This window comes from Candida dubliniensis, chromosome 1, assembly GCF_000026945.1.
Source record: "Candida dubliniensis CD36 chromosome 1, complete sequence".
Lineage (NCBI taxonomy): Eukaryota > Fungi > Ascomycota > Pichiomycetes > Serinales > Debaryomycetaceae > Candida > Candida dubliniensis.
This window is the reverse complement of record NC_012860.1, coordinates 822422-845012: the sequence shown is the minus strand read 5'-3', so window position 1 is coordinate 845012 and position 22591 is coordinate 822422. Positions and strand designations below refer to the sequence as shown.

At 28.7% G+C, this 22591-nt stretch overlaps 6 protein-coding genes across 6 annotated transcripts, besides 1 other annotated feature; 4 read left to right on the top strand and 2 right to left on the bottom strand. All coding sequences in view use genetic code 12, as the record gives it.

The window, feature by feature from the left end:
* Positions 1 to 506: 506 nt before the first annotated feature.
* Positions 507 to 2895: a mobile genetic element.
* On the top strand, positions 694 to 2673 carry CD36_03610 (conserved hypothetical protein; the record flags this gene model as incomplete). The annotated part of the gene is made up of 1 exon (XM_002416988.1): positions 694 to 2673. The coding sequence occupies one exon, from the start codon at positions 694 to 696 to the stop codon at positions 2671 to 2673; it is 1980 nt and encodes a 659-aa protein (XP_002417033.1).
* Positions 2896 to 9847: 6952 nt separating the features above from the next.
* CD36_03600 (conserved hypothetical protein) lies at positions 9848 to 11602 on the top strand (the record flags this gene model as incomplete). Its single annotated transcript, XM_002416987.1, has 1 exon — positions 9848 to 11602. The coding sequence occupies one exon, from the start codon at positions 9848 to 9850 to the stop codon at positions 11600 to 11602; it is 1755 nt and encodes a 584-aa protein (XP_002417032.1).
* A 2706-nt stretch (positions 11603 to 14308) lies between these two features.
* CD36_03590 (bud neck localizing protein phosphatase subunit, morphogenesis and cell wall composition modulator, putative) lies at positions 14309 to 19315 on the top strand (the record flags this gene model as incomplete). The annotated part of the gene is made up of 1 exon (XM_002416986.1): positions 14309 to 19315. The coding sequence occupies one exon, from the start codon at positions 14309 to 14311 to the stop codon at positions 19313 to 19315; it is 5007 nt and encodes a 1668-aa protein (XP_002417031.1).
* Positions 19316 to 19745: 430 nt separating this feature from the next.
* CD36_03580 (conserved hypothetical protein) lies at positions 19746 to 20018 on the bottom strand (the record flags this gene model as incomplete). Its single annotated transcript, XM_002416985.1, has 1 exon — positions 19746 to 20018. The coding sequence occupies one exon, from the start codon at positions 20016 to 20018 to the stop codon at positions 19746 to 19748; it is 273 nt and encodes a 90-aa protein (XP_002417030.1).
* Positions 20019 to 20278: 260 nt separating this feature from the next.
* Positions 20279 to 21247, top strand: CD36_03570 (3'-5' exoribonuclease, exosome subunit, putative; the record flags this gene model as incomplete). Its single annotated transcript, XM_002416984.1, has 1 exon — positions 20279 to 21247. The coding sequence occupies one exon, from the start codon at positions 20279 to 20281 to the stop codon at positions 21245 to 21247; it is 969 nt and encodes a 322-aa protein (XP_002417029.1).
* A 161-nt stretch (positions 21248 to 21408) lies between these two features.
* On the bottom strand, positions 21409 to 22530 carry CD36_03560 (phosphatidylinositol transfer protein, putative; the record flags this gene model as incomplete). The annotated part of the gene is made up of 1 exon (XM_002416983.1): positions 21409 to 22530. The coding sequence occupies one exon, from the start codon at positions 22528 to 22530 to the stop codon at positions 21409 to 21411; it is 1122 nt and encodes a 373-aa protein (XP_002417028.1).
* Positions 22531 to 22591: the final 61 nt, after the last annotated feature.

Genomic DNA, 22591 nt, shown 5'->3' with positions numbered 1-22591 from the left:
ACAAGTTTCACAAGTTTCAGATTCAATTATGTCATTTGAAATACAGATTGAATTTTTTTTTTTTAGTAGATGCAAAAAATTTTGTTTAAAATTATTGCTTTCTTTTATTTATTGCTTTCTTTTATTTTTTTTATTTTTTTATTTTCATTTTAAAAACCCCCTTTTAGGTTAAAATAGATTGGATCTTGGACCACATTAGGGGGGGGGGGAATATTAAGAATGTTTTTATTGCTGGGTTATAGTTAATATTCAATAATAATAATAATAATAATAATAATAATAATAATAATAATAATAATAATAACTGTTGCAAATTTACTGAATTTAATTAACTAATTAATTGATTAATTGATTAATTGATTAATTGCTGGGTTTCTCTTCCTTTATTGAGCTCTTATCAGCCGGTATTGATTTATATCTCAAATCAAATACCTTTCTAAATTTCAAAGTTTTATTCATATTTGCTTATTGGGATAAATAAATATATATAAATATATATAAATATATGTCACGGGAAAATGACTCATTATGACCATTCCTGGTTAACACACTACTATTACGATGGCGTACTAGCGCAGCCTCCTGGTTATACTATAAATACGGGTGCTCGCCGCCTCTACTTACGTAGTTCTATACTTTCACTCTTCATACGACTATCCACCTTTTCCCCTAATACACGTGCCTAAAGGACTTATGCCCTGTAAGGCCTATGACATGGAGCCCAACCTTCCTGCGAACCCTGAATATTTCATCGCTGCCCACTTGTCGTATCCAGCATGTTTATTCACCTTCCTTGGATACCTCATTCACTTATTGTTAAGCGTGGTTCAGTTCATCGATTTTCAAACTGTTATTTGCTGTTCCATGGTTTACATTTATTGCCGCTCTAAGCAACCACTTATGAAAGAACATGTCTCATCCTTTTCTGTTGGAGCTGCTAAACGTCCGTTTTCCAATATGAGAAATGTTTCGGTCTATTTGCTTAATTTTGTTGACCATTTTTCTCACAACGATGCTTCAAAACAGATTCCTATTTTCCAACCCCGAACAAGTTTTTTTTCACAATGTTGTAATTTCTTTCCAAAGGCTATCAAATCTTGCTGTTCCGTTTTTATGTCACTGTCGAATAATCCTTATAAATTTCCAGCTGTCGATATGGATAAGTCCCCAGTTGTCATTTTAAATTCGATTGGTCCTGCTTTACATTCGGTGCCTTTTAATTCCCAAATTCTCAAGGTTTCCTTATTTTCATCTGTAACGGACAAGATTCATGAACGCCTGCTTAATCTTATTGATAATTCTACTACCTTTTATTCCTTGACTGAATTTAAGATTTGGTTACTCAAACAGCTGAAACCTTCCAAGAAGTTCAAGCCGTCAAAAGCTCAATCTGAAGCTTATTTTGTTAGACAAGTCAATATCTCCTTGGGCCAAGTATTTAATTCACCGGTCGCCCTCAATTTCCATGACGCTCAACTACAGCTATTTAGATGGGCTCATTTGCCTTACTTACTGGGTGTTCAAGCTGCCATGCTATTACCACTTCTTCAGAATTCATTATGGTCTTCTCAACCTTGGCTTTCTAATGCCGCTATTCAAATATTAAACAAATTTCCTACTATTGATTTCCATGAGTTGCTCTTTAAGTTAGGTCAGACTCCTTTGTGCGTGCCACATGATTTCCCTTGCAATCCACGTCCCAAATACTCCATTTCTAAACAGAGTAGAGGAAGACGGAGAGATTCAGGTATCACTAAATGTTCTATTTCGGCCGACAATGTAGCTACCTCACCTGGTCCTACTCCAGCTAAGAACTTTAATGGGACGTATAGGAGATTGATTGATAAAAATGATATTATTCCTCAGAATGATAATACTGTTCAAGTCATTCCAACCAAATCTATTGCTAATAATGATGCTATTGTTGCACCCACTCCATTTACACCTATTATTGATAAGGATTACATTGGTGCACTTACATCATCTGCTAATACTACCCATAAGGATTCTATTGTGACTCTTCCTTCAGCTGATATTACTTTCCTAGCAATTCCTACTTTATCAGAGTGTATTGTCGAAGGTACTTCCAATGATCCTGTCACTTCATCTATTATTCCTAATAGATTCAATTTTCCAACTATTTTACATGTTTCCCAAAATTTCTCAGAGGTTGTTTCCAAGTTATCGTCTGTTTTCTTTCTGATTTGTCATCTGTCCACAGACAAACTTGAACTCTTTCTTGAAATTTCACACATTTGTTTTTCCTCCATTTTGATTTTTCCTATTTTTTGTTTCTCCTTCTTACAGGATTTTCTCAATACTCATGTTGCTTCTGCCGCTGATATTGGTTTTCAATCTAGCATGTCCAATGCTTTCCTATTTGGTATACAGTCTGGCTTTACCATTCGCTCTCGTTTCTTTGTTTGGGAGGTGGGAAGTGTAGACCGTACCGTTCATAAGGCTCTCGAAACGGCTCATGCTAAAATTACTACTACTGATGATACTTCTCGTAACGATCTTGATACCAAGCTTAATGTTAGAGTTCCTATTATTTGTCAATATCCACATGTTCCGGACGTGGTATTGAAGTCTTTGCGCTCACACTTGACAAGCAAGTTCATTGGTCATTATGAAGTATTCAAAGAGTACTTGCCGCGAGTATGCCTTTTATAGAGTATACCCATTGGTGTTGCTTTTGAAGAGAATCGGTGTCACGGGAAAATGACTCATTCTGACCATTCCTGGTTAACACACTACTATTCCTGATTATACTATAAATACGGGTGCTCGCCGCCTCTACTTACGTAGTTCTATACTTTCACTCTTCATACGACTATCCACCTTTTCCCCTAATACACGTGCCTAAAGGACTTATGCCCTGTAAGGCCTATGACAATATATATATATATATATAAAACCAATTACATACTATTGATCGACATATTAAATTATAATTTATGATTAATAATGATTGCAAGACCTTTTTTTTTTTTTTTTTTTTTTTTTGCCCATTTCCATTAATCAATCAATAAATCAATCAATCAATCAATCAATCAATTGCTGTTGTTGTTTCATGTTTCAATAAAGAGGCTTAATTATTATTTCATGTCAATCAATAATACGTTAATTGCGCTTTTATATGAAAATCAATATTTAATAAGTTGATTGATTTATTTATTTATTTATTTACTTACTTATGTTAATTTTTTTTTTTTTATTCTTTTATTCTTTTCTAACAAGAACAATTGTTCTTGTTTAAGTAAAACTACTAGTTATATTACCTAAAAGTTTCAACTGAACTGGATGTTATTATTATACTCGATATACATGGTATACACTGAAGAAGAAGAAATAGAAGAAGAAGAAGAAGAACAGTAGAATTTAATCCAATACAACAACCACAATCAGAATTAATATATATTTTCTTGGTAAATTAATCAGTGTGATTTTATTTAATGATAAATTATTATTATTATTGTTATTATTGATTGGAAAATAATATTGAAAGATTTGAATTTTCTTGTTCAATTTACAAATTATTCATCCATTCATTCATTCATCCATTCATTCATCCATCATTCATTGATTTATTTATTTATTGATTCATTCATTGATTTATTTATTGATTGATTTTGAAAATTTTAAAAATTGTTGAACTTAATTGATTCTATAATGAGTTTAATTGAATCCTTTTATTTTTGTGATGTTTGTGATGTTTGTGATGTTTGTGATGTTTGTGATGTTTGTGATTTTTGTGATTTTTGTGATTAATTACTAGAAATTAATTTAAATTTTAGTATTATATAATATGTTTTCCTAATTGAGTTAAATTAACAAAAATTTTTTCTTTTTTTATTTTTTTTTTTTTTTTTTTGGTTATCTATTCTATTCTTTTAATATCAAATCTCCCTTTCACCATCAACATCAACATCAACATCAACATCTTCTTCTTCTTCTTCTTTATTTTGAAAAATCTATGGATTAAAATCTATTTACCTTTGATAAATAACATTTTAAACCTATATTAAGCTTCAATGAAATAACAAAATTGAATTAAATTAAATGAAAATTAAATGAAAATATTCTAATCTATGCAAGTAATACTAATAATACGTCTACCCCCTTAGGTCTAGAAAGAAAGAAAGAAAGAAAAAAAAAAGCATTCCCGTACTATTACTACTACTACTACTACTACTACTACTACTACTATTACTACTACTACTACGATTGCTTGTTATTTTAATAATAAGTATTACATTTAGATCCAGATCCAGATCTAGATCTAGATCTAGATCAACCAAGAAAAGAAAATTGAGGCGAAGAGATGTGTGTGGAATAATTGAGGCGATCAACTTACATGATTAAAATTTTTAATCATACAATACACAATGCACAATAACACCACAACAACAACAACCAAGCAACAACCAAACAACTAAGTAAGCAACTAAGTAAGCAATATCATTATTATTATTATTATTATTATTACCATAAATTAGAAATTATTGTGGTTTATTTATTGTGGTTTATTTGCTTATTCTATTGAAATTAATAGTATCTATATGATGATGACAAACAATAATTTGTGTAAGAATTTATTAATCTATATATAAATATTTTTATAACTTGTTTTTTTTTTGATTGAGTTATTACACTACTAATGGTAATATTGAACTTTTGTTTAATCTAACTAAAAAACCCCGCCTTATAATTTTTTTCTCCAATTGTTTGCAACTTTCCAATTGTTTAATGGCAATGTACTACAACTACAACTACAACTACAACTACAATGAAAAATAATAAATAAAAAGGCAATGGAATGGAATTGATATATATATATATATATATATATTGAAAGGGAGAAATAAGATTAATTTTTGTTACTGTTTAGTATTTATTATACGTTGTTGTTTGTTGTTGTTAAGTACTGTTTTGATCTTCCCCATACAAACAACCACAAACAACCACAACTACAAAACAACCACAACCACAAAACAACCACAAAACAACTACATGTCAAGTAAGTACAAAATCAAATAAATAAAAAAAAAAAGAAAAAATAGAAAAAAAGTTGATTTTGTTCTAATACCATTCCCGTTGGGGTACTACGGTACTACGATGGTTTTAGTTGTTATGGATGGTAGTACAACAATTGAAATTGTAAAATTGGCACGGGTTATAAATTTATCCGACGCCATTAATGTCAAATTTCTGACACCAACATTGCAAGAAAGAAAGAAAGAAAGAAAGAAAGAAAGAAAGAAAGAAAGGGAAACCAAATTCTTTCTTTCTTTCCTTTTTTTTGGGGGGGGCTGAGGGGGGCGGAGGGTGAAGAGAGGTCAGTTCATAATATTAATTATTATTGATCAACTTAATCAATATGTCTAGATATACAGAGAAGAAATACCAATTCAATTTAGAGATTTACATATATATATATAAATATACTTTATTATTTTGGTCTCTCTATATACATCAATTTAATTAAGTCATGAAATGAATTTCGGTATTTATCATTTATTTGAGGTGAATTGTAATACTAATATTATACCTTTTTTTTTTTTTCAACTTATATATCAATTGTTGATCCAAATATGACAGAATAATAATATGCGTTTACTTCAAAGAAATTGAAAGAAATCTAAACAACTCAACTAAAAAAGTTCTTAATTAGAGAAATGGTATGAAATTTAAAAGATTTTATAAGGAGTAGACAGGGTAAAGTAAGGGTGTAAAGTAAGGGTAAAGTAAGGGTAAAGTAAGGGTAAAATAAGGGTAAAATAAGGGTGTAAAGAATAATAAACCCACCTTCCCTTTATCATTATTATTATCATTATTCTTAGTATTATTATTATTATTCTTAGTATTAGTATTGTTGAGAAATGAATAATAATAATGATCAATAATAAGACATTTCATAAGGGGTTCAATCCAATCAATGTGTTCAATCAATGTGTTGGAAAGAAACAAAAAAAAAAAAGTGGTCTCATTAATTAATTTCTTGAATATTACTCTTTTTTTTTTTTATTTGATTGATTGATTGATTGCCAAAATTTTAATGAAATAGAAATATAATATGAAGAAGAAATACATACATATATATATCTTCAAAACCCCTTCTCCTCCCCTCCTCCCTCTCCCTCTCCCTCCCTTTCCAATTTCTCCTTTTTCTGAAACCGTTACTGTATTTGATTGAAGTTTGTGGAAATTGAGAAAAACAAAAAGAGAGTAAAACAACGATCTACAAAATAATACCAATATCAATAATAATAATACCAATAATAATACCAATATCAATAATAATAATAATAATAATAATAATAATACCAATAATAATACCAATCCATGGTAATAACTATTCTGGAATGAAATCTTACGATTTATTTTATTTTTTTTTTTTGTCCCCCCTCCCCCAAAAACAATCAATCAAAGTATAGATTTATGATTTTGTTACTGTTTATTCCTCTTTCCTGCTGCTGTATGTCAAAAAAGACAAACTCTTAAACAACAACAACAAGAACAGAAAGATTTTCCAAATCTAAATATCGTCAATATTATAATGACACTATTCCAAATGAATAAATTGGTTTCCTCCCCCCTCCCCCCTCTATATATATTGTTCCACAAACCTTGATAGGAAAAAAAAAAAATAAAAAAAAATTTGAAGATACTGGTACCATATCATATATTGCTTATTATAGGAGAGGAGAGGCGAAGAGAAGGAAGATTCGGTTGTTAAGTCGCTAAATTGAATAACAATTATAGAAGAAATATATAAAAAGAAAGAAGAAGAAGAAGAAGAAGAAGAATAAAATACGACTATAAAGAATATCAATTGACAAAGAAGAATAGGAGTAAGAGTAAGAATAAGAATAAGAATAAGAAAAATGAAAATGTAACAAAAAAAAAAAAAAAATTGGCTGATAATTTTTTCTCCCATATTATTAATACTAATATCATTGGATGATTATATTGACATGTATTGGTTAGAAGAAGAAGAAGAAGAAGAAGAAGAAAAAAAAAAAAGGTTACTAACTTAATCAAATTAGGAATAATATCTTACTATTATTAATAGCATAGGTGATGATTATCAACAATCTTCCACCACACATCAACCCTCCTGACCTGACGTGTTCTGAGCTGACGTGTTCTGTTCTGACGTGTTCTGTCCTGTCCTGGTAATCTTACCTATAACCATCTAACATTACATTGATACTAATTAGTAGAGGAGTTGAATATTTGATAAGTGGAATTAGAACAATGACTTTGGGATGCGTTTGTTTTCTTTCCCCCCCCCTTCCCATTTTTGGTAGGTTTTTTTTTTTTTTTGAACTATTGTTTTAATGAATATTCGGTAAAATATGCAAAATAAAGCAATATTTTGCACCCTTGCAAATAAAAAAAAAAAGAAAGAAGAAAAAAAAAAAACAATAAAAAAAAATAGAATGGTTGGTTGGTTAGTTAGTTGGTTGGGTGGTTAAGTTAAGTTAAGTTAAGCAGAGTTGACAGTTTCAGTTTCATCTGTACCTAAACTTAAGATATAATACAAAAGCAAGAATTGGCGAAAGACACTTTTATTCCATTCCGAGATTTGGTGATAATTGCCGGATGCACTTTTGAAGTTTAATATCATTATATGAATATTAATATTAATATGGATTTGATTTGATTTGATTTGATTTATTAAGTATATATTATATTATATTATAATGAAAAACTTTAATAAAAATTTGCAACTTTTCCAATTATTAAGAATAACGTATTATATTATATTATATTATATTATGTTGCTTGTTTTTTTTTTTTTTTTTTATTTTATTTTTATTTTTATTTTTTTTAATTTGCATTTATCACATATCAAGACTAGATAGTGTAATATATATTAACAATAATAGTAACAATCTTTAAACGAGTAAATTATCAATATATTGGGTTCTATTGAAAATTACTATTGGATCATATTGGGTTTTTTAAACAATATAATAATTAAAAACAAAGAAATATTTATTAGCGGTAAACAACAACAGTAACAACAACAACAATAACAATAAGAAGAAGAAAAAGAAGAAAAAGAAGAAGAAAAAGAGATAACATTTGAAAATTTACTGGGAATAACTAATAATAACAATTTAATAATATAACCGAGATTAAATTAGTCGACAATTATTTGATTTAATAGAAATTTAATCTAATAAACCCTATAATGGTCAATTATTAGTATTATTAGTATTATTTATTTTTAATTTATTTTTGACAAAAAAAAAGGAAAAGGATTCCGAGTAAGTAATTAATAGAAGCCTTATTATGAAACAATAGAATGACGAATATTAAGAATATTAAGAAAGAAAAGTTTTCTTGAAGATTAATTGATGAGTTTAATTAGTATTAGATTTGTTTTTAGATTAATCAATGAAAGGAATAAACGAAACCAAACGAAACGAAACGAATCGAAACGAAACCAAACGAAACGATTGGAATAAACAACTAACATGAATTATCAATATCATAATCAATATCAATATCATTATCTCTGTCTTCCAAAAAAAAAAAAACTCCACCAATAATAATAATAATAATAATAATAAGATAAACCGAAAGACACAGAAGATATATATATATATATATCACAAGAATCAAAATCAATAATAGTAATAATAAAATGGAATATTAACAATGAAAGAATATTTAAGTAAGAAAAAAAGGTATATTGTTGAAAGAGAAATTGTCAAACGATGGGAAAGTAAACAGTGAACAGTGAACAGTGAACAGTGAATAGTGTGTTACAAAAAAAAAAGAAATTTTTTTCTTTTTATTCAAATTTTCATCTTAAAAATCAGAAATAAACCATCCACAAAAAAAAACAACAACAACAACAACAACTATTTCTTAATAATCATCTTATAAAGATAGTTAGTTAGTTAGTTAGTTAGCTAGCTACTTAGTTAGTTGGTCAGGTTATTGTTATTCATGGGAGGAAGAACTACTAACATAAAGTTGTTGAATATATATATATATATAAGGGGGTTTCAATCAAAAAGGGTTTTTTAATAGTGTAATAAGAAGGTAATGGGAATTGATTGACAATACCTACCTATTTGAATCATTGGTTAAGTTTAATTAAACAATAATAATAATATTCCTATTAATAATTATTAGTATTGTTAGATTTGTAATAACTAACATAATATTTATACCATCTTACATATAATAACTAAAGAACAATAGCATTAATAATAATAGTATTAATATTGAATGTGATAAATAATGGATGTCCATATGCATATCCATATGCATATACATATGCATGTCCATATGCTTATTGTATATTGTATATTGTGTTGTATGTAATGCAAGGTTTAATAATTGACTAAAAGTGATACACCAGAAGTTAAATTTGTTACTAAAACTAAATTCATTAAACTCTTCTTACTTTTGCTTTTGCTTTTGCTTTTCAATCATTTGAATCAAACAAGTCAAATTTATTTGGTTACTCTATTTTGTTGTTTTAGCTTAATTTGGCATATTATTATTATTATACATTATTATTACATTATATTGTTTTAACATTTATTGATAATACTTTTTACACAAATCTTGTTATTCTTCTTCTTCTTACCTCCACTTCTTCTTCTAACCATCACCCCCCCCTTCTAAAGAAAAAAAAAAAACAGAAAACTATATAAATCAACTCAATATTCCTTTAATTTCATTTTCTATTTCTAAATATTTATTCTAGATTTTCATTCTTTCATTCTTTCTATCTTTGTTTCTTATTTTAAACTTTATTATCAATCTCAAACTTATCGTCATCCTCCTCCTTTTCCTCCTCCTTTTCCTCCTTATCAACATGAGTACAACATTTAGATATTCTGGTGCTTCTGATTTCCATCAACCATTAGGGTCCTCTAATAAAAATAATGTTTTTGGAAGAAACAATTCTACCATTTCTTCTACAAATTCATTAATATCAAATAATTCTGATACTGGTACCGACACCACCACCACAACCACAAGCACCACCACTACCAACAATGTCAAACGTATGCATTCATCATTAATTAGTAAATACAATAGTAATCGTTCAACAATTTTCACTAATGATACTGATTCTTTATCTAGTTTCATTTCTTATGATACTAGTAATAATTCCACCATTGCTAGTTCAATATCACCAAATTCTCCAGCAAATCATCATTCTTATTCAACTAAACATCAATTACCTCCTTATATGATGAATAAATCTCCTCAATATATTCATCAATCAACATCTCGTCATAGTAATCTTAATCATAATAATAATACTTTTCTTTATAATACTTATAGTAATCATAGTAATAATAGTCATCAACAACAACAAATTTTAAATGAAGATTTAGTGACATTAAATAGTTCTATGGATAATTTAGAAGATGGATTTTATAAATTGATTAGACTAGATACAAGAATTTCATTTGAATCATATTATGTTGAACAAAGACAAGATCAATATAAAGTTAAATTACAATTGAATAAACATCAAATTGATTTACTTAGATATACTTGGAATCAAATGTTATTAGAAGAAAGTAATGAAGAAGAAGAAGAAGAAGAAGAAGAAAGAGATGGAAATGGAGATGAAGATGATATTGAAGAAAATGTTAATGCTTATTATTCAAATAATGATAATAATATACCTGGAGCATTTCCTACTGGATTTGCTAATAGTCGAAGAAAAATCATTAAAAGAAAATCAACTCGTAATGTTAATGGTAATGGTAGTAATACTAATACAATGACTAGACTTGATTCTACAACAATTGCATCATCATTATTTTGTCGACAATTATATTTTAATTTATTAAGTAAAGATCAAACATTAGAAAAAATGTTCCCCTCGATTAAACATCAAGCAGCTAATATGGCAGGAATTTTATCATTAACTATATCTCAATTAGAAAATTTATCAAATTTAGATGAATATTTATCTAAATTAGGTAAATTACATTCAAGAATTTTAAATATTGAAGAATGTCATTTTAAATTAATGGGTGAAGCATTTGTTCAAACTTTTCAAGAAAGATTTGGATCAAAATTTACTAAAGAATTGGAAAATTTATGGATTAAATTATATTTATATATTGCTAATACTTTATTACAAACAGGTATTGATCCAATATTAAAATTGACTCGTTATGAACTGAATGGTAGTTTTACAACTTCAACTAATATTGATTTAACTAATGGTGATAGTATAATTCTTGATGATAATATTAGTATTAATGATGATAATATTAGTGTTAGTAATATTCTTGATCCAAAACATCTTCAACAACATCAACAAAATCATCCACGATCTTATAATTCTTCATTTAATCAAGATGATAATGATAATGATAATGATAATGGTAATGGTAATGGTAATAATGGTGTTCATCCAACTACAAATACTGTGGTGCTTACTAAATCAAATATACTGATTATTGAAAGTGTAACACCTCATCATCAACAACAACAACAACAACAAAAGAATAATAATTCTGGATCTTCAAATATTGCAACTTCTTCAAAGAAGACTAAATTCAGTATTAGAAAGAAGAAAAAGGAAAATTGTGTGGTTATGTAAAAGAAAAAGAAGAAAAAGAAGAACAAGAACAAGAACAAGAAGAAGAAAAAGAAGAACAAGAACAAGAACAAGAAGAAGAAAAAGAAGAACAAGAACAAGAAGAACAAGAACAAGAACAAGAAGTACAAGAAAATGGGGAGCGGACACTGGAGAGAGGTATCCTGTAATTGTTAATATGATTTATAACAGTATATAGTACCAAATATTATTTATTTATTTCCAAGGAAAATGAATTTGATCGTAGGCTAGCTAGCTAACTGGTTGGTTGGTTAGTTGGTTGGTTAGCTCTTAGAATTCTGTCTTTTTTTTATTATTATTATTATTGCTTTTGTATATTAATTGGATGATTATAAGACCCAACTCAAAAAAAAAATTAAAAAATGGGGTTCTGTGTTTCAAATTTACATATCTATTGTTATGATTACTATTATTATTATTGTTGTTGTTGTTGTTGTTGGGGATATAAGCTTTCTCTTTCTCTTTCTTCTTCCCTGCTCTTCCCTGCTCTTCCTCCATATTGTATACCATGCATTTACATATCGTTGTTGTTTGTGGTTGTTTTTTTTTTTCTTGTTTTATCCTTTATTGTGTATGCTTTTTTTTTTTTTATTTTGTTTCAGAATTTTTGACGATCATTCTTGAAGAATGACAAAACTGGAAACTTGAAAAATAACAATGAGTATAGTAGTCTCTCGAATCGATTAATCAATATCTATATGTCTATGTCTATGTGTTATCTCCCCCTCCCCACCTCCCTACCTCCCCCCCTCCCTCCACATTCACAAATTTCAATTCTTTATCTTATTTATTTTATTGTTAGGATCTATTATTAATAACATTTCTAGTTAATTTTATTAGTATTGGTAGATAGATAGTAAGAAAATTACTATCCTTTTCTTCTTGTTTGTTTAGTGTATTGAGAATGGGACTAAAGACGAAAAAGCAAGATATCTCTTTTTCTTTTTCAGATTAGTTTGATACAACTAAAATTAAAACTAAAATTTAAACTAGAAAGATTAGTTTAGTTTAATAATCTATTTCACTAATTACTTTACTTTATAGTTCAATTGAAAGGGAGGAGGAATAACTGAAGCAAAAAAAAAAAAAAAAAAGAAAAACAACAACAACAACAACACATAGTTCATCAAACTTGACAATTTTATGGTTTGTAAAAGATCCATAATTTGCTTTTATTTGCATGTAAAGCTTCCCCCCCCATTGTAAACGCAATATTGAATTAAACGATATATTTATCAAAGTCATGATTGTCAAAAAATCCAGAAGAAAGTTAGATAAATAGTCGATTTTTTTTTTTTTATTTTAAAGTTCAACATCGTTATTCGTTATTCGTTATTTGTTATCGTTATCGTTATCGCTATTGGTTGTTGTTGTTGTTGTTGTTGTTGTTGTTGTTGTTGTTTTTGCAATAATAAATCTTCGTCAAGTATCACTGTTTTTTTTTTTTACGTTTAAATTTGTTTCTGTTTATCATAATCGATAATAAATTTCTTGATAATTTCTTCTTGATAACCGAGTTAAACTTTTCCTTTCTTGGCCATGTTTCCTAATTGCGTTGTTTCTTGTGTGTAAACCGGTTATTCATTAGCCGAGTCATACTACTATTAATTGCAAATCCATTATTGGTTTGTATAACAATTGTTTTTTTATGTGACAATCTTCTCTCTTTCACAATACTAACTGTAAATGAAGATTGATTCAGCCTCACTAAATTAATAGTAGTTGAATTGATTTACCTCTTAAATTCCACCCCGTTTGAAAAAAAAAAAAAAAAAAAAAAAACTGTTGCCACTCTAAATACCGTCAAATGCATTATCATTATGAATCAAATTGCTCTATCAATGATTCAAAGCCCTTAAATAGTCTTTTAATCTTTAACGATTAGTGTTAATAGTCTTGTATGGGGGAGGTTCTCCAAACAAAGTTTCATAATCACCACCAGAACCCTCTCTCTCCCCAAACAGACAAAAGACGCGTCGTGCAAAAGAATATAGAAAAATAAAAATTGTTGAAAACTCTGATTGATCACGTGCACAGTCTTAAGACGCGTTTTCTCTTTTGGATCTTCTTTTACAACCAAATGTCAATGTATAGTGATGTGTATACCTAGATCTATAGGGAACAATCAATCATTGACATTATTATACTATTAATGTTTGATTGGCACTAGTAAGACTCGTCTTTTTTCGTTGCCAATCAGGGGAGGAATTTTCCATGCATGGTTTTATGTATGTGTGTAATGAGGTGGTGGTTCCTACCGAAAGGAGTAAAATGGCTGCAGTGGTGGCGCTAGGCAGGCGCGTCCCTGAAGTCTTGGTAGGTAAGAAGAAGAAGATGACGACGACGAGAAAAGGCTAAGCGTGTATAAATGGAAAAAAAAAAAAAAAAAAAAAAGAAGAGAAACACGAAAACGAAAACGAAAATGGAAAAAAGAAATTTGTTAATTTAAATCCCAACTTGGTGACATCAAGTTTTATTAACAACACACTCACACTCTACACATATACAAATTATATTTTCAATAGAAACCATTTTGTTTTTTTTTTTTTTTTTTTTATTTTACAACGTATCATTGTTTAATCCAAACTCATCTTGTACTTCTTTCTTCAACTACCAATCACTAAGGATCATTTGCTTTACATTTTTGTTGTTTTCATTCAAGATTGATATTCCATACTCATTACTATAATGGCTGATTCAACTTTTGATGAGTTTTTCGAAAATGATTTCTATTCAGCTCCTACATCTATTAATAATTCTAAAAATCATGTTAAAAACGTTAGAAATTCTATTCAAATCAAACATTCAATGTCATCAAGGTCATTAAATGATTTCACTAAAGATATACCTCTGTCGGCAACTATCAGTAACTCAATCACCAAATCCAATACACTGACAAATCCTTCTTCAAAACTGGGAAATACATCTGGTGGTAGTACTAGAACATCTATAATTAAAGCTTCACCTTCTTTAAAAGCTTTAGAAAGTATACTTAATGAAAAGAATAAACAATATAATATAACCAATACTAATATTATTGAGGAAGTTGAAGACGAAGAAGAACAAGAACAAGAACAAGAATCAGGAAAGAATCATTACCAGGGACTTAATACATTATCCCCTCCGATTTTGTTTACTTATAATAGTAGTAATGTTAGAGAATCAGTACAAACTTTTGAGACTGCTATTGAATCTTTAAATGAGGACGATACACTTGCTGTATTATCAACTAATACTGGCAATAGTAATACCAATAGCCTTATCACTAATAATAATAATATTAATAATAATGGTTATAATAATGGTTATCCATTAACTACAAAGACAAGTAAATCATCGTCAACTAATTCTCATAAATATAATAAATCGTCAATTTCAACAATTAGTGAGTCCGGGTATAGTACTGATGATACTCCAATCATATCACAACCACTTACTTTCCAAAGTTTCACACCACATAGTTTTGAATCTCCTCAATTGAAGATGGTTGATATAACTGAAGAATCTAATTTTGATAATGAAAATAGTAATTCTACCATTACAACTAATACAGTAAGGACTAAAAATGAATCTAAAAATAATTTATTTTGTGGTGGTGGTAGCAGTAGTAGTGGTGCTAACAATAGTGTTAATGAAGGTGCGCAATACAATAAAAGTAGCACAAATTTCTCAAACAAACAAATTGATCAGAATTTTCATTCTTCTTCCCAACAATCATTTCAACAACTTCAACAACCTCAACAACCACTTCAACCACCATTAAATTCAACTAATCAACAAATGCCTCAAACAAATTCCCAACCATTACATCCACCTAGACATGTAAAACATCCAACTAATAATACTACCAATAATAACCCTTTTTATAATACTACTACTACTACTTCGCATTCCAATCAAAATAATTTATTTAATAAAAACGTGTCGGTACCATTAACTCAACAACCGGCATATCCAGGAAATAATAGTAATAATAATAATAATAATACTGGCCCCAATCTTCATCATAACAAAAGTAATAATTATAATATTATTCGTACTGTTAGTAATAATTCAAATTCTAACATGTCCCTTGATTCAAATTTTTCTTCTCATTCACCCCTGAATAGTAATAATTCCCGTGGAAAAATTGTTCGTAAATCCAAAAGTATGTTGACGGTTCTAACTAATGATAATGATTCAATGAGTTCATTACACACACCACCACCTCCACATCAACCAACCAATGATTCTGCATCATTGGGATCACCTCATAAACGTCCATCTCATCCAAGATCAAATTCATCATATTCAATTATGAAAGATAAAATCAACCGTAAAAATAATACTACCAATAATAATAGTGCTTCAACTGTTCACCATTCTGAAAATAAAACCCTTCTGCATAAACGAAGTAGTACATTGAATGATTTAAGCAAGTTGAATTCGGAACAACTTGCATCCTCATCATCATCATCATCACCAGCAGGGGTTTTACCATCCACGGCAAGTACTAATCTGAAATCAAGTAATGGGAAGAAAAAATTTAGTTTCAAATCATTATTTAAATCAAAATCAAAGAGTCATTCATTGAATGATTCTAATTCATCAATACTGGAACCGAAAAAGATTACTTCAAAATCATATTCTACTCCTAATATGCAAATCCTATCAGAACAACCAAAATCAATTGATGACATTAACAATACTAATAAACAAACTACCAAACCAGAATCTAAATCAAATATTTCATTTATGAATAGATTTAAAAAGAATAAATCATCTGATAATTTGAACAAACTTGGATCATCCCATCAACAACCAGGGTTGAAGAAAGGAGTATCTAATTCTAATCCTTCACTTTCTTCATTGAATGGGAATAAAACCAATAAATCATTACCACAAAATCAAGATAATTCTAAATTTGGATTACTGGCACCACCAGTTAATAGAAATTCATTTAATTTTATTAGAGAAGTTAGTGAGGATAGTGTTTACATTGGAGATCAAAATGATGATATTGAAGATGAACATTCAGGTGAAGAAGATGTTAAACCAGTAACAAAGAATGGTTATAAAAGTTTTGGTAATATTCATAATAACAGTGATGAAGAAGATGATAATGTTGATCGATTATCAATAGAAGAACAACAACCAGATGTTTCTGATGATGAAGAAAAGGAGAAAGATTTTGAATATTATGATGCTAAAAATTTGACTGAAGATCCACCTAAAAAAATGTCGTCAGGGAATAAATATGGTGAAGAAATTTCTTTAATACCACCTTTGATTGATTCTAATCAATTTGGATCACCATTTAAAGTCAATTATCAAAGTTCACCTAAATCAATTGATAATAGACATGAAGGGAAAGATACTGACAGTCCACTTCAAAGAACTATCAAGCGGTTCTCTAATACACCTTCATCATTGACAATTCCTATCAAACCACCGCTGCCAATTAGATATCCTCAACAAAAACAACAACAACAACAACAACAGCAGACAAACACAAACAATAATGCCCATTCAACTGAAGATAAAACTAATACTCAATTATTGGGTGAAGCATTATTTCCTAAATCATTGAATGCTCATGAAGTTGAAAGTATTGTATCTTTAGAACGATCAAGATCTATGAAATCAGTGAAATCTAATAAACGTAGTTCATTTGTTAATTATGATGGTAGTGATGATAATATTGTTCATTATGTTGGACCTATTTCAAAACCAACTACTAGTGGTAATGGTATTACTAGATCAAATTCAATATTGAAAAATTCAACTAGTCGAAAAAGTAATTTGAATGAAGAATTAAAGATGAATTCAATTGATGGTACGGTTTCAGGAACAATAAACAGCAATAACAATAACAATAACAATAACAATAACAATAATAGTGATACTAGTGGTAATATCAAGGTGATTAATGATACCACAACTATGAATGATACTTATACTACCATTACTGATACTGGAAATGGTGCTATTGGTGAAAATATTCTTGGATCTAGTGGTAATGGTTTTGGTAATACTAGTGCTAGTGGTATTGATACTGGTGATGATTTAATGGAATTTAGTGAATTTATTGATGTTGAAAATATGAATTTCCTTGATTCACCTATCCCAGGATCACCAATTACTAATAATGGTAAGTTTTTACAAACATCAACAACTCCTTCATCTCCATTAGCTAATTATCAATTTGATCATAATTCCATTAATAAAATTGAACAGCAAGAACAACAGCAAGAACAACAACAACAACAGGGGAATATTGTTGATCAATCGACTCCTGAACCTCCAGTTATTGTTATTAATAAAGATAATTTAGATACTAAATCAATGACAAATTCAACCGTTGGCACTAAAACCAATTCAATACCAACTATTACTATACCAGATAAAGAAACAACAGAAATTACAACTGGTATAAATAATAAGGATTCTATTGATTCGAAAACTCCATCTTCATCACCACTTTCAATGAAACATTATGATTCACCGAAAACTAGTGTTGAAGAAAAAGAAGACCAACCACATAATGAAAAGAATGAATCAACAAATCAACAACAACAACAACAACAAGAATCTACTGATATCATTGATGAACATGTGATTAGTAAGTCACCTATTTTGGAAAGTGCTTATAGAGTTAGATCACAGAAAAAACCAGAAAATGGTAAATTTACTAAACAGAATCGACCAATTTCAATGTCATTTAAAGGATTGAATGCTCCATCATTTACTGGGAAACTTAAAAAAGAAGTATTAAGAAGTAGCGATTCTCATCAATCATTTAATATTAATTTTAATGATGAAGAGGATGACGGTGATGAAGATGATGATTCATCACTTTCAGTTGGTGGAGGATTTGGAAGTAGTTCCGAAGACGACGACGACGATGATGATGATGATGATGATGATGCATATAGTTTTGAACAAGAAAATGATATATCAAGTGCATCAAGATTTTATAATACTAATGATGATTATATTGAAAACAAAGAGAATAGAGTACCTGGAAGTGGTAATACCAATAATAGTAGTATTGCTAATGAAAAAGTATCACCTTTAATACCACCACCACCACCACCAAGTAATTCTCATTCAAATATAATAGTTCAACCACAATCTCCAGCACCATCAAATAAATCATCAGTATTTTCACCAAAACAATCAAATGATATCAATAAGAAACCAACCAATCAACCACCCTCATCACCACCACAACAATCACAATCACAATCACAATCACATCTGCAACATTTTAGTTTACAACCATTGAAAAAATTCACTCATAATAAAATCCCTTCAATTTCTGATCAATCATCAATTAATTCAGAATCATCACCAAGATCATTTACATCAATGATTAGTAAAAAATGGGGCAATAGAAAGAATGGTGGTAATTCTCTGAATTCTCCAAATTCTCCAAATTCAAATTCAAATTCAACATTACCTCCTCCTCCTCCTCCTGCTCCTGCTCCTTCACAACTTCCTGGTAAGTTACAAATCACTACAGGAGTTAGATTTAGTTCAAGAATTATATTATATGATACATATAATGAAGATGAATATGATCGACATCCTGATACTGCCACTTGTAATCAATTGACTCCATTATTAGCTCAACAAATTAAAGATGAATTGAATAATTTTAAAAGTGAAATGGAAATTCATGTTGAATCAAGATGTTATACTCATTTCTTTTAAGAATAAAAGGGATATTATATTGATCATGTTGTTGTTGTTTTTTTTTTTTTTTTTCAAATAGATTGATTTTAGAAGTTTGAATAAGTCATCATATAAATGTATAAATGTATAAATGTATAAATGTATACATAGATATAAATTTACAGTTCATAAATTAATAAGTTTACCATTATAACTTGTAATTATCATTAATTCTTAATACAACCTGTAAGGATAATATGGCTATGGAATTAATTTATTATTTGGTCCCCTAATTTTTATACAGACATTACAGCTTCTTCCTTTCTTTAGCATGAATACCTTCGTAATACTTTCCACCAATCACTACATTCATATATATATATTAATCTATAACTCTCATATTCCTCTGTTATAATAATTTATTCCCATCATTCCTTTATTTCATTATTGGTTCATGACCAAGTTGGTATTATTTCTGATCATATTCTTGTTTAGAATGAGCTTCATGAGCATTTTTAAATAAAATATCTAAAATCATATTATCTTGAGAATCAATAATTGCCACTATTTGTTTAGGATTTTCCATAACTACAACAATATATTGATTAGTTTGAGAATTATGATCTAAACAAGTAGTTGATGCCCAAGAAGCATTATCATATTGTTTTAATGTTATTGTTGGTGGAGTTGTATCGTTTATATATTTTGGATATTGATTATTAGTGGCATTACTGTTACTCATACTTAAAATTGTTTTGAATTGGTTGGTTGTGAATTAATGAATAATTGTTTATTTTCTGGTTTAGAATTGGAATTGGAATTGGAATTGCTTTGAATGAATGAATTTTCTTTTCTTTTGGCACCAAAAGTTTGAGAAGAGTTTGAAAAAAAGAAAAAGATGGAAAAAAAAAAAAAAAAAAATGTTCCATACATTGAACCATCGATTCTTTCTTTTTGGAAAAGTATCTATAGGTTTGATTTAAATAATAAGGTTGTTATAATATGTCAGATAATATTCCTGGTGGTGGTGTTGTTCCTGGACAATATATCACACCTACTTATAAATTAGAAAACAATGATTCATCTATACCAGTGAAATATATACCTGGACCGGGGACAATAATATCAAATATCAATATACCTACCACCACCACCACCACCCCAACAACAACAGCAACCAGTAATTTAATAAAATCAATGCCAATTATAGTCTCAACCATATTAGGGACAGTGTCTATTTCACCTATTGATCAAACACAATCAACATCATCTACCAATAATGATGATGATATGATTATTGATCATGAACAAACACAAACTAAACAAGATGAAGATAAATATGTCAAGAGTTATTTAGTCACAGTGATACCTAAATCAACTAAACTTCAACCCACTACGACCACCAATAACTCTGGTGCTGTATCTTCAATTGCTTTACCTAAAGAAAATGATATCGTATTAGTTCGTATTACTAAAATCACCAAAATTCAAGCATATTGTGAAATCATATCATTGGATACTACAACCAACATTTTACTGGATTCAGGTATTAGTAGTAATGGTAATGGATCACATGTATCAATGTCTACTACGGGTAGTAATTCTCAACATTTATTTAATCAAAATTCTATTGCTTGTAGTCAATCAACTAATCAATCAGTACAAATTTATGAATTGGGAGAAAATTTTAAAGGAATCATTAGAATTAATGATATTAGATCTACTGAAAGAGATAAATTGAAAATAATTGATTGTTTTAAACCTGGAGATATTGTTAAAGCTCAAGTTATATCATTAGGTGATGGATCAAATTATTATTTATCAACTGCTAAAAATGAATTAGGAGTAGTATTCGCTAAAAGTGAAAATGGAGCTGGTGATTTAATGTATCCTATAGATTGGCAAAATATGATTGATATTAATAGTGGAATTATAGAAAAACGTAAAAATGCTAATCCATTTTTAAACTAATAATATATAAAATTTATAAAAAAAAGAATGCTAAATATGTGTTTTTCTCTTTCTATATGTCATGATGATGATGATGATAATGATAATGATGATATCTATGATACAAATATATAGGTATAAGTACAAGTAACAAGTACATACAAATTTGAAAACTTTTAATTTTAAATGGTTCCAACAGGATGAATTAATTCTTCATTATCACCTCTTAAATCCACTTCACTTAATCCAATAATACCACCAAATTTTTCAAATCGTTCGAAATATTGATGCTTTTTATCTTGAGAGATTTTTATCATTACATCCCAATATTTTTTATGATCATATTCAAAATTAACTAATCCTTCAAAATCTTTATCCAATTGTTCTTTAGGAACATAATTTATAAATGGTTGGTCGAAAACCAATTTTTCTCTAGTTAATGGGTCAATAAATGGATGAATAATTTTTAAAAAAGTCCAACCTAACCAAGGAATATTAGTTAATAAAGCTTTACCTAATCTTTCTGGATAATGAGTTTGTAAAATATGTAAAACTTGTCTACCAATACCCACAGGAGGAATTTTCCCCAGTTGAGTACCAATAGGATGAGCTTTAAAATCAATTAATAAAGCTAATGAATCTTGACCTGCTGGCATATAATCAATTACTCTTTCTAACATATATACTAAATGTTGTACTTGACGTTCACTAGTTTTAGTATTTTGTCGACCTGGTTTTAAATATAAACATGGACGAGAATCATTATCATAACCTAATATAACTTCTTTACCAGTTTCATTTTCTTCACTAACTAAATTTCCATTAACTTTATTTTCATTATCAAATGGTTCAGATATCCCAAATTCTCGTCTCCAACTTAAAGTTAATTCAATACGATCAATAGCTTCTAATTCATGCCATTTAGTTGCACGTAAATAACGTAATATACATTCTCTAGTGATCCAAGATTTTTCACCAATAGTTAATTCTTTAGTTTTTTGTTTAAGTTTATGAGTTTCTTCACTAATAGCAATTTTTAAATCTGGTTGTTGGAAATGATGTAATACATGTAAATATTTATCTTTTTGTTCTTGAGTTAATTCATGTTCTTGAGGAATGTGTGAATTTGATGAAGGAGAAGAAAATGGAACATAAACAACTGGTGATAATTCAGTAGGGGTGGTGGTGAGAGATGATTTTTCATTGGTTGTACTAATAGTTTCTGATGAAGAAGAAGTTGGTGAATTAGTAGTAGCAATTGGAGGTGGTGGAGTGGATACTTTACTTCTTAATTTTGCAAACATTATGGGTGGGTAAAGTGTTTTAAGGAAAAAGTGATTGAAAACAAGGATTTAAATAAGGATA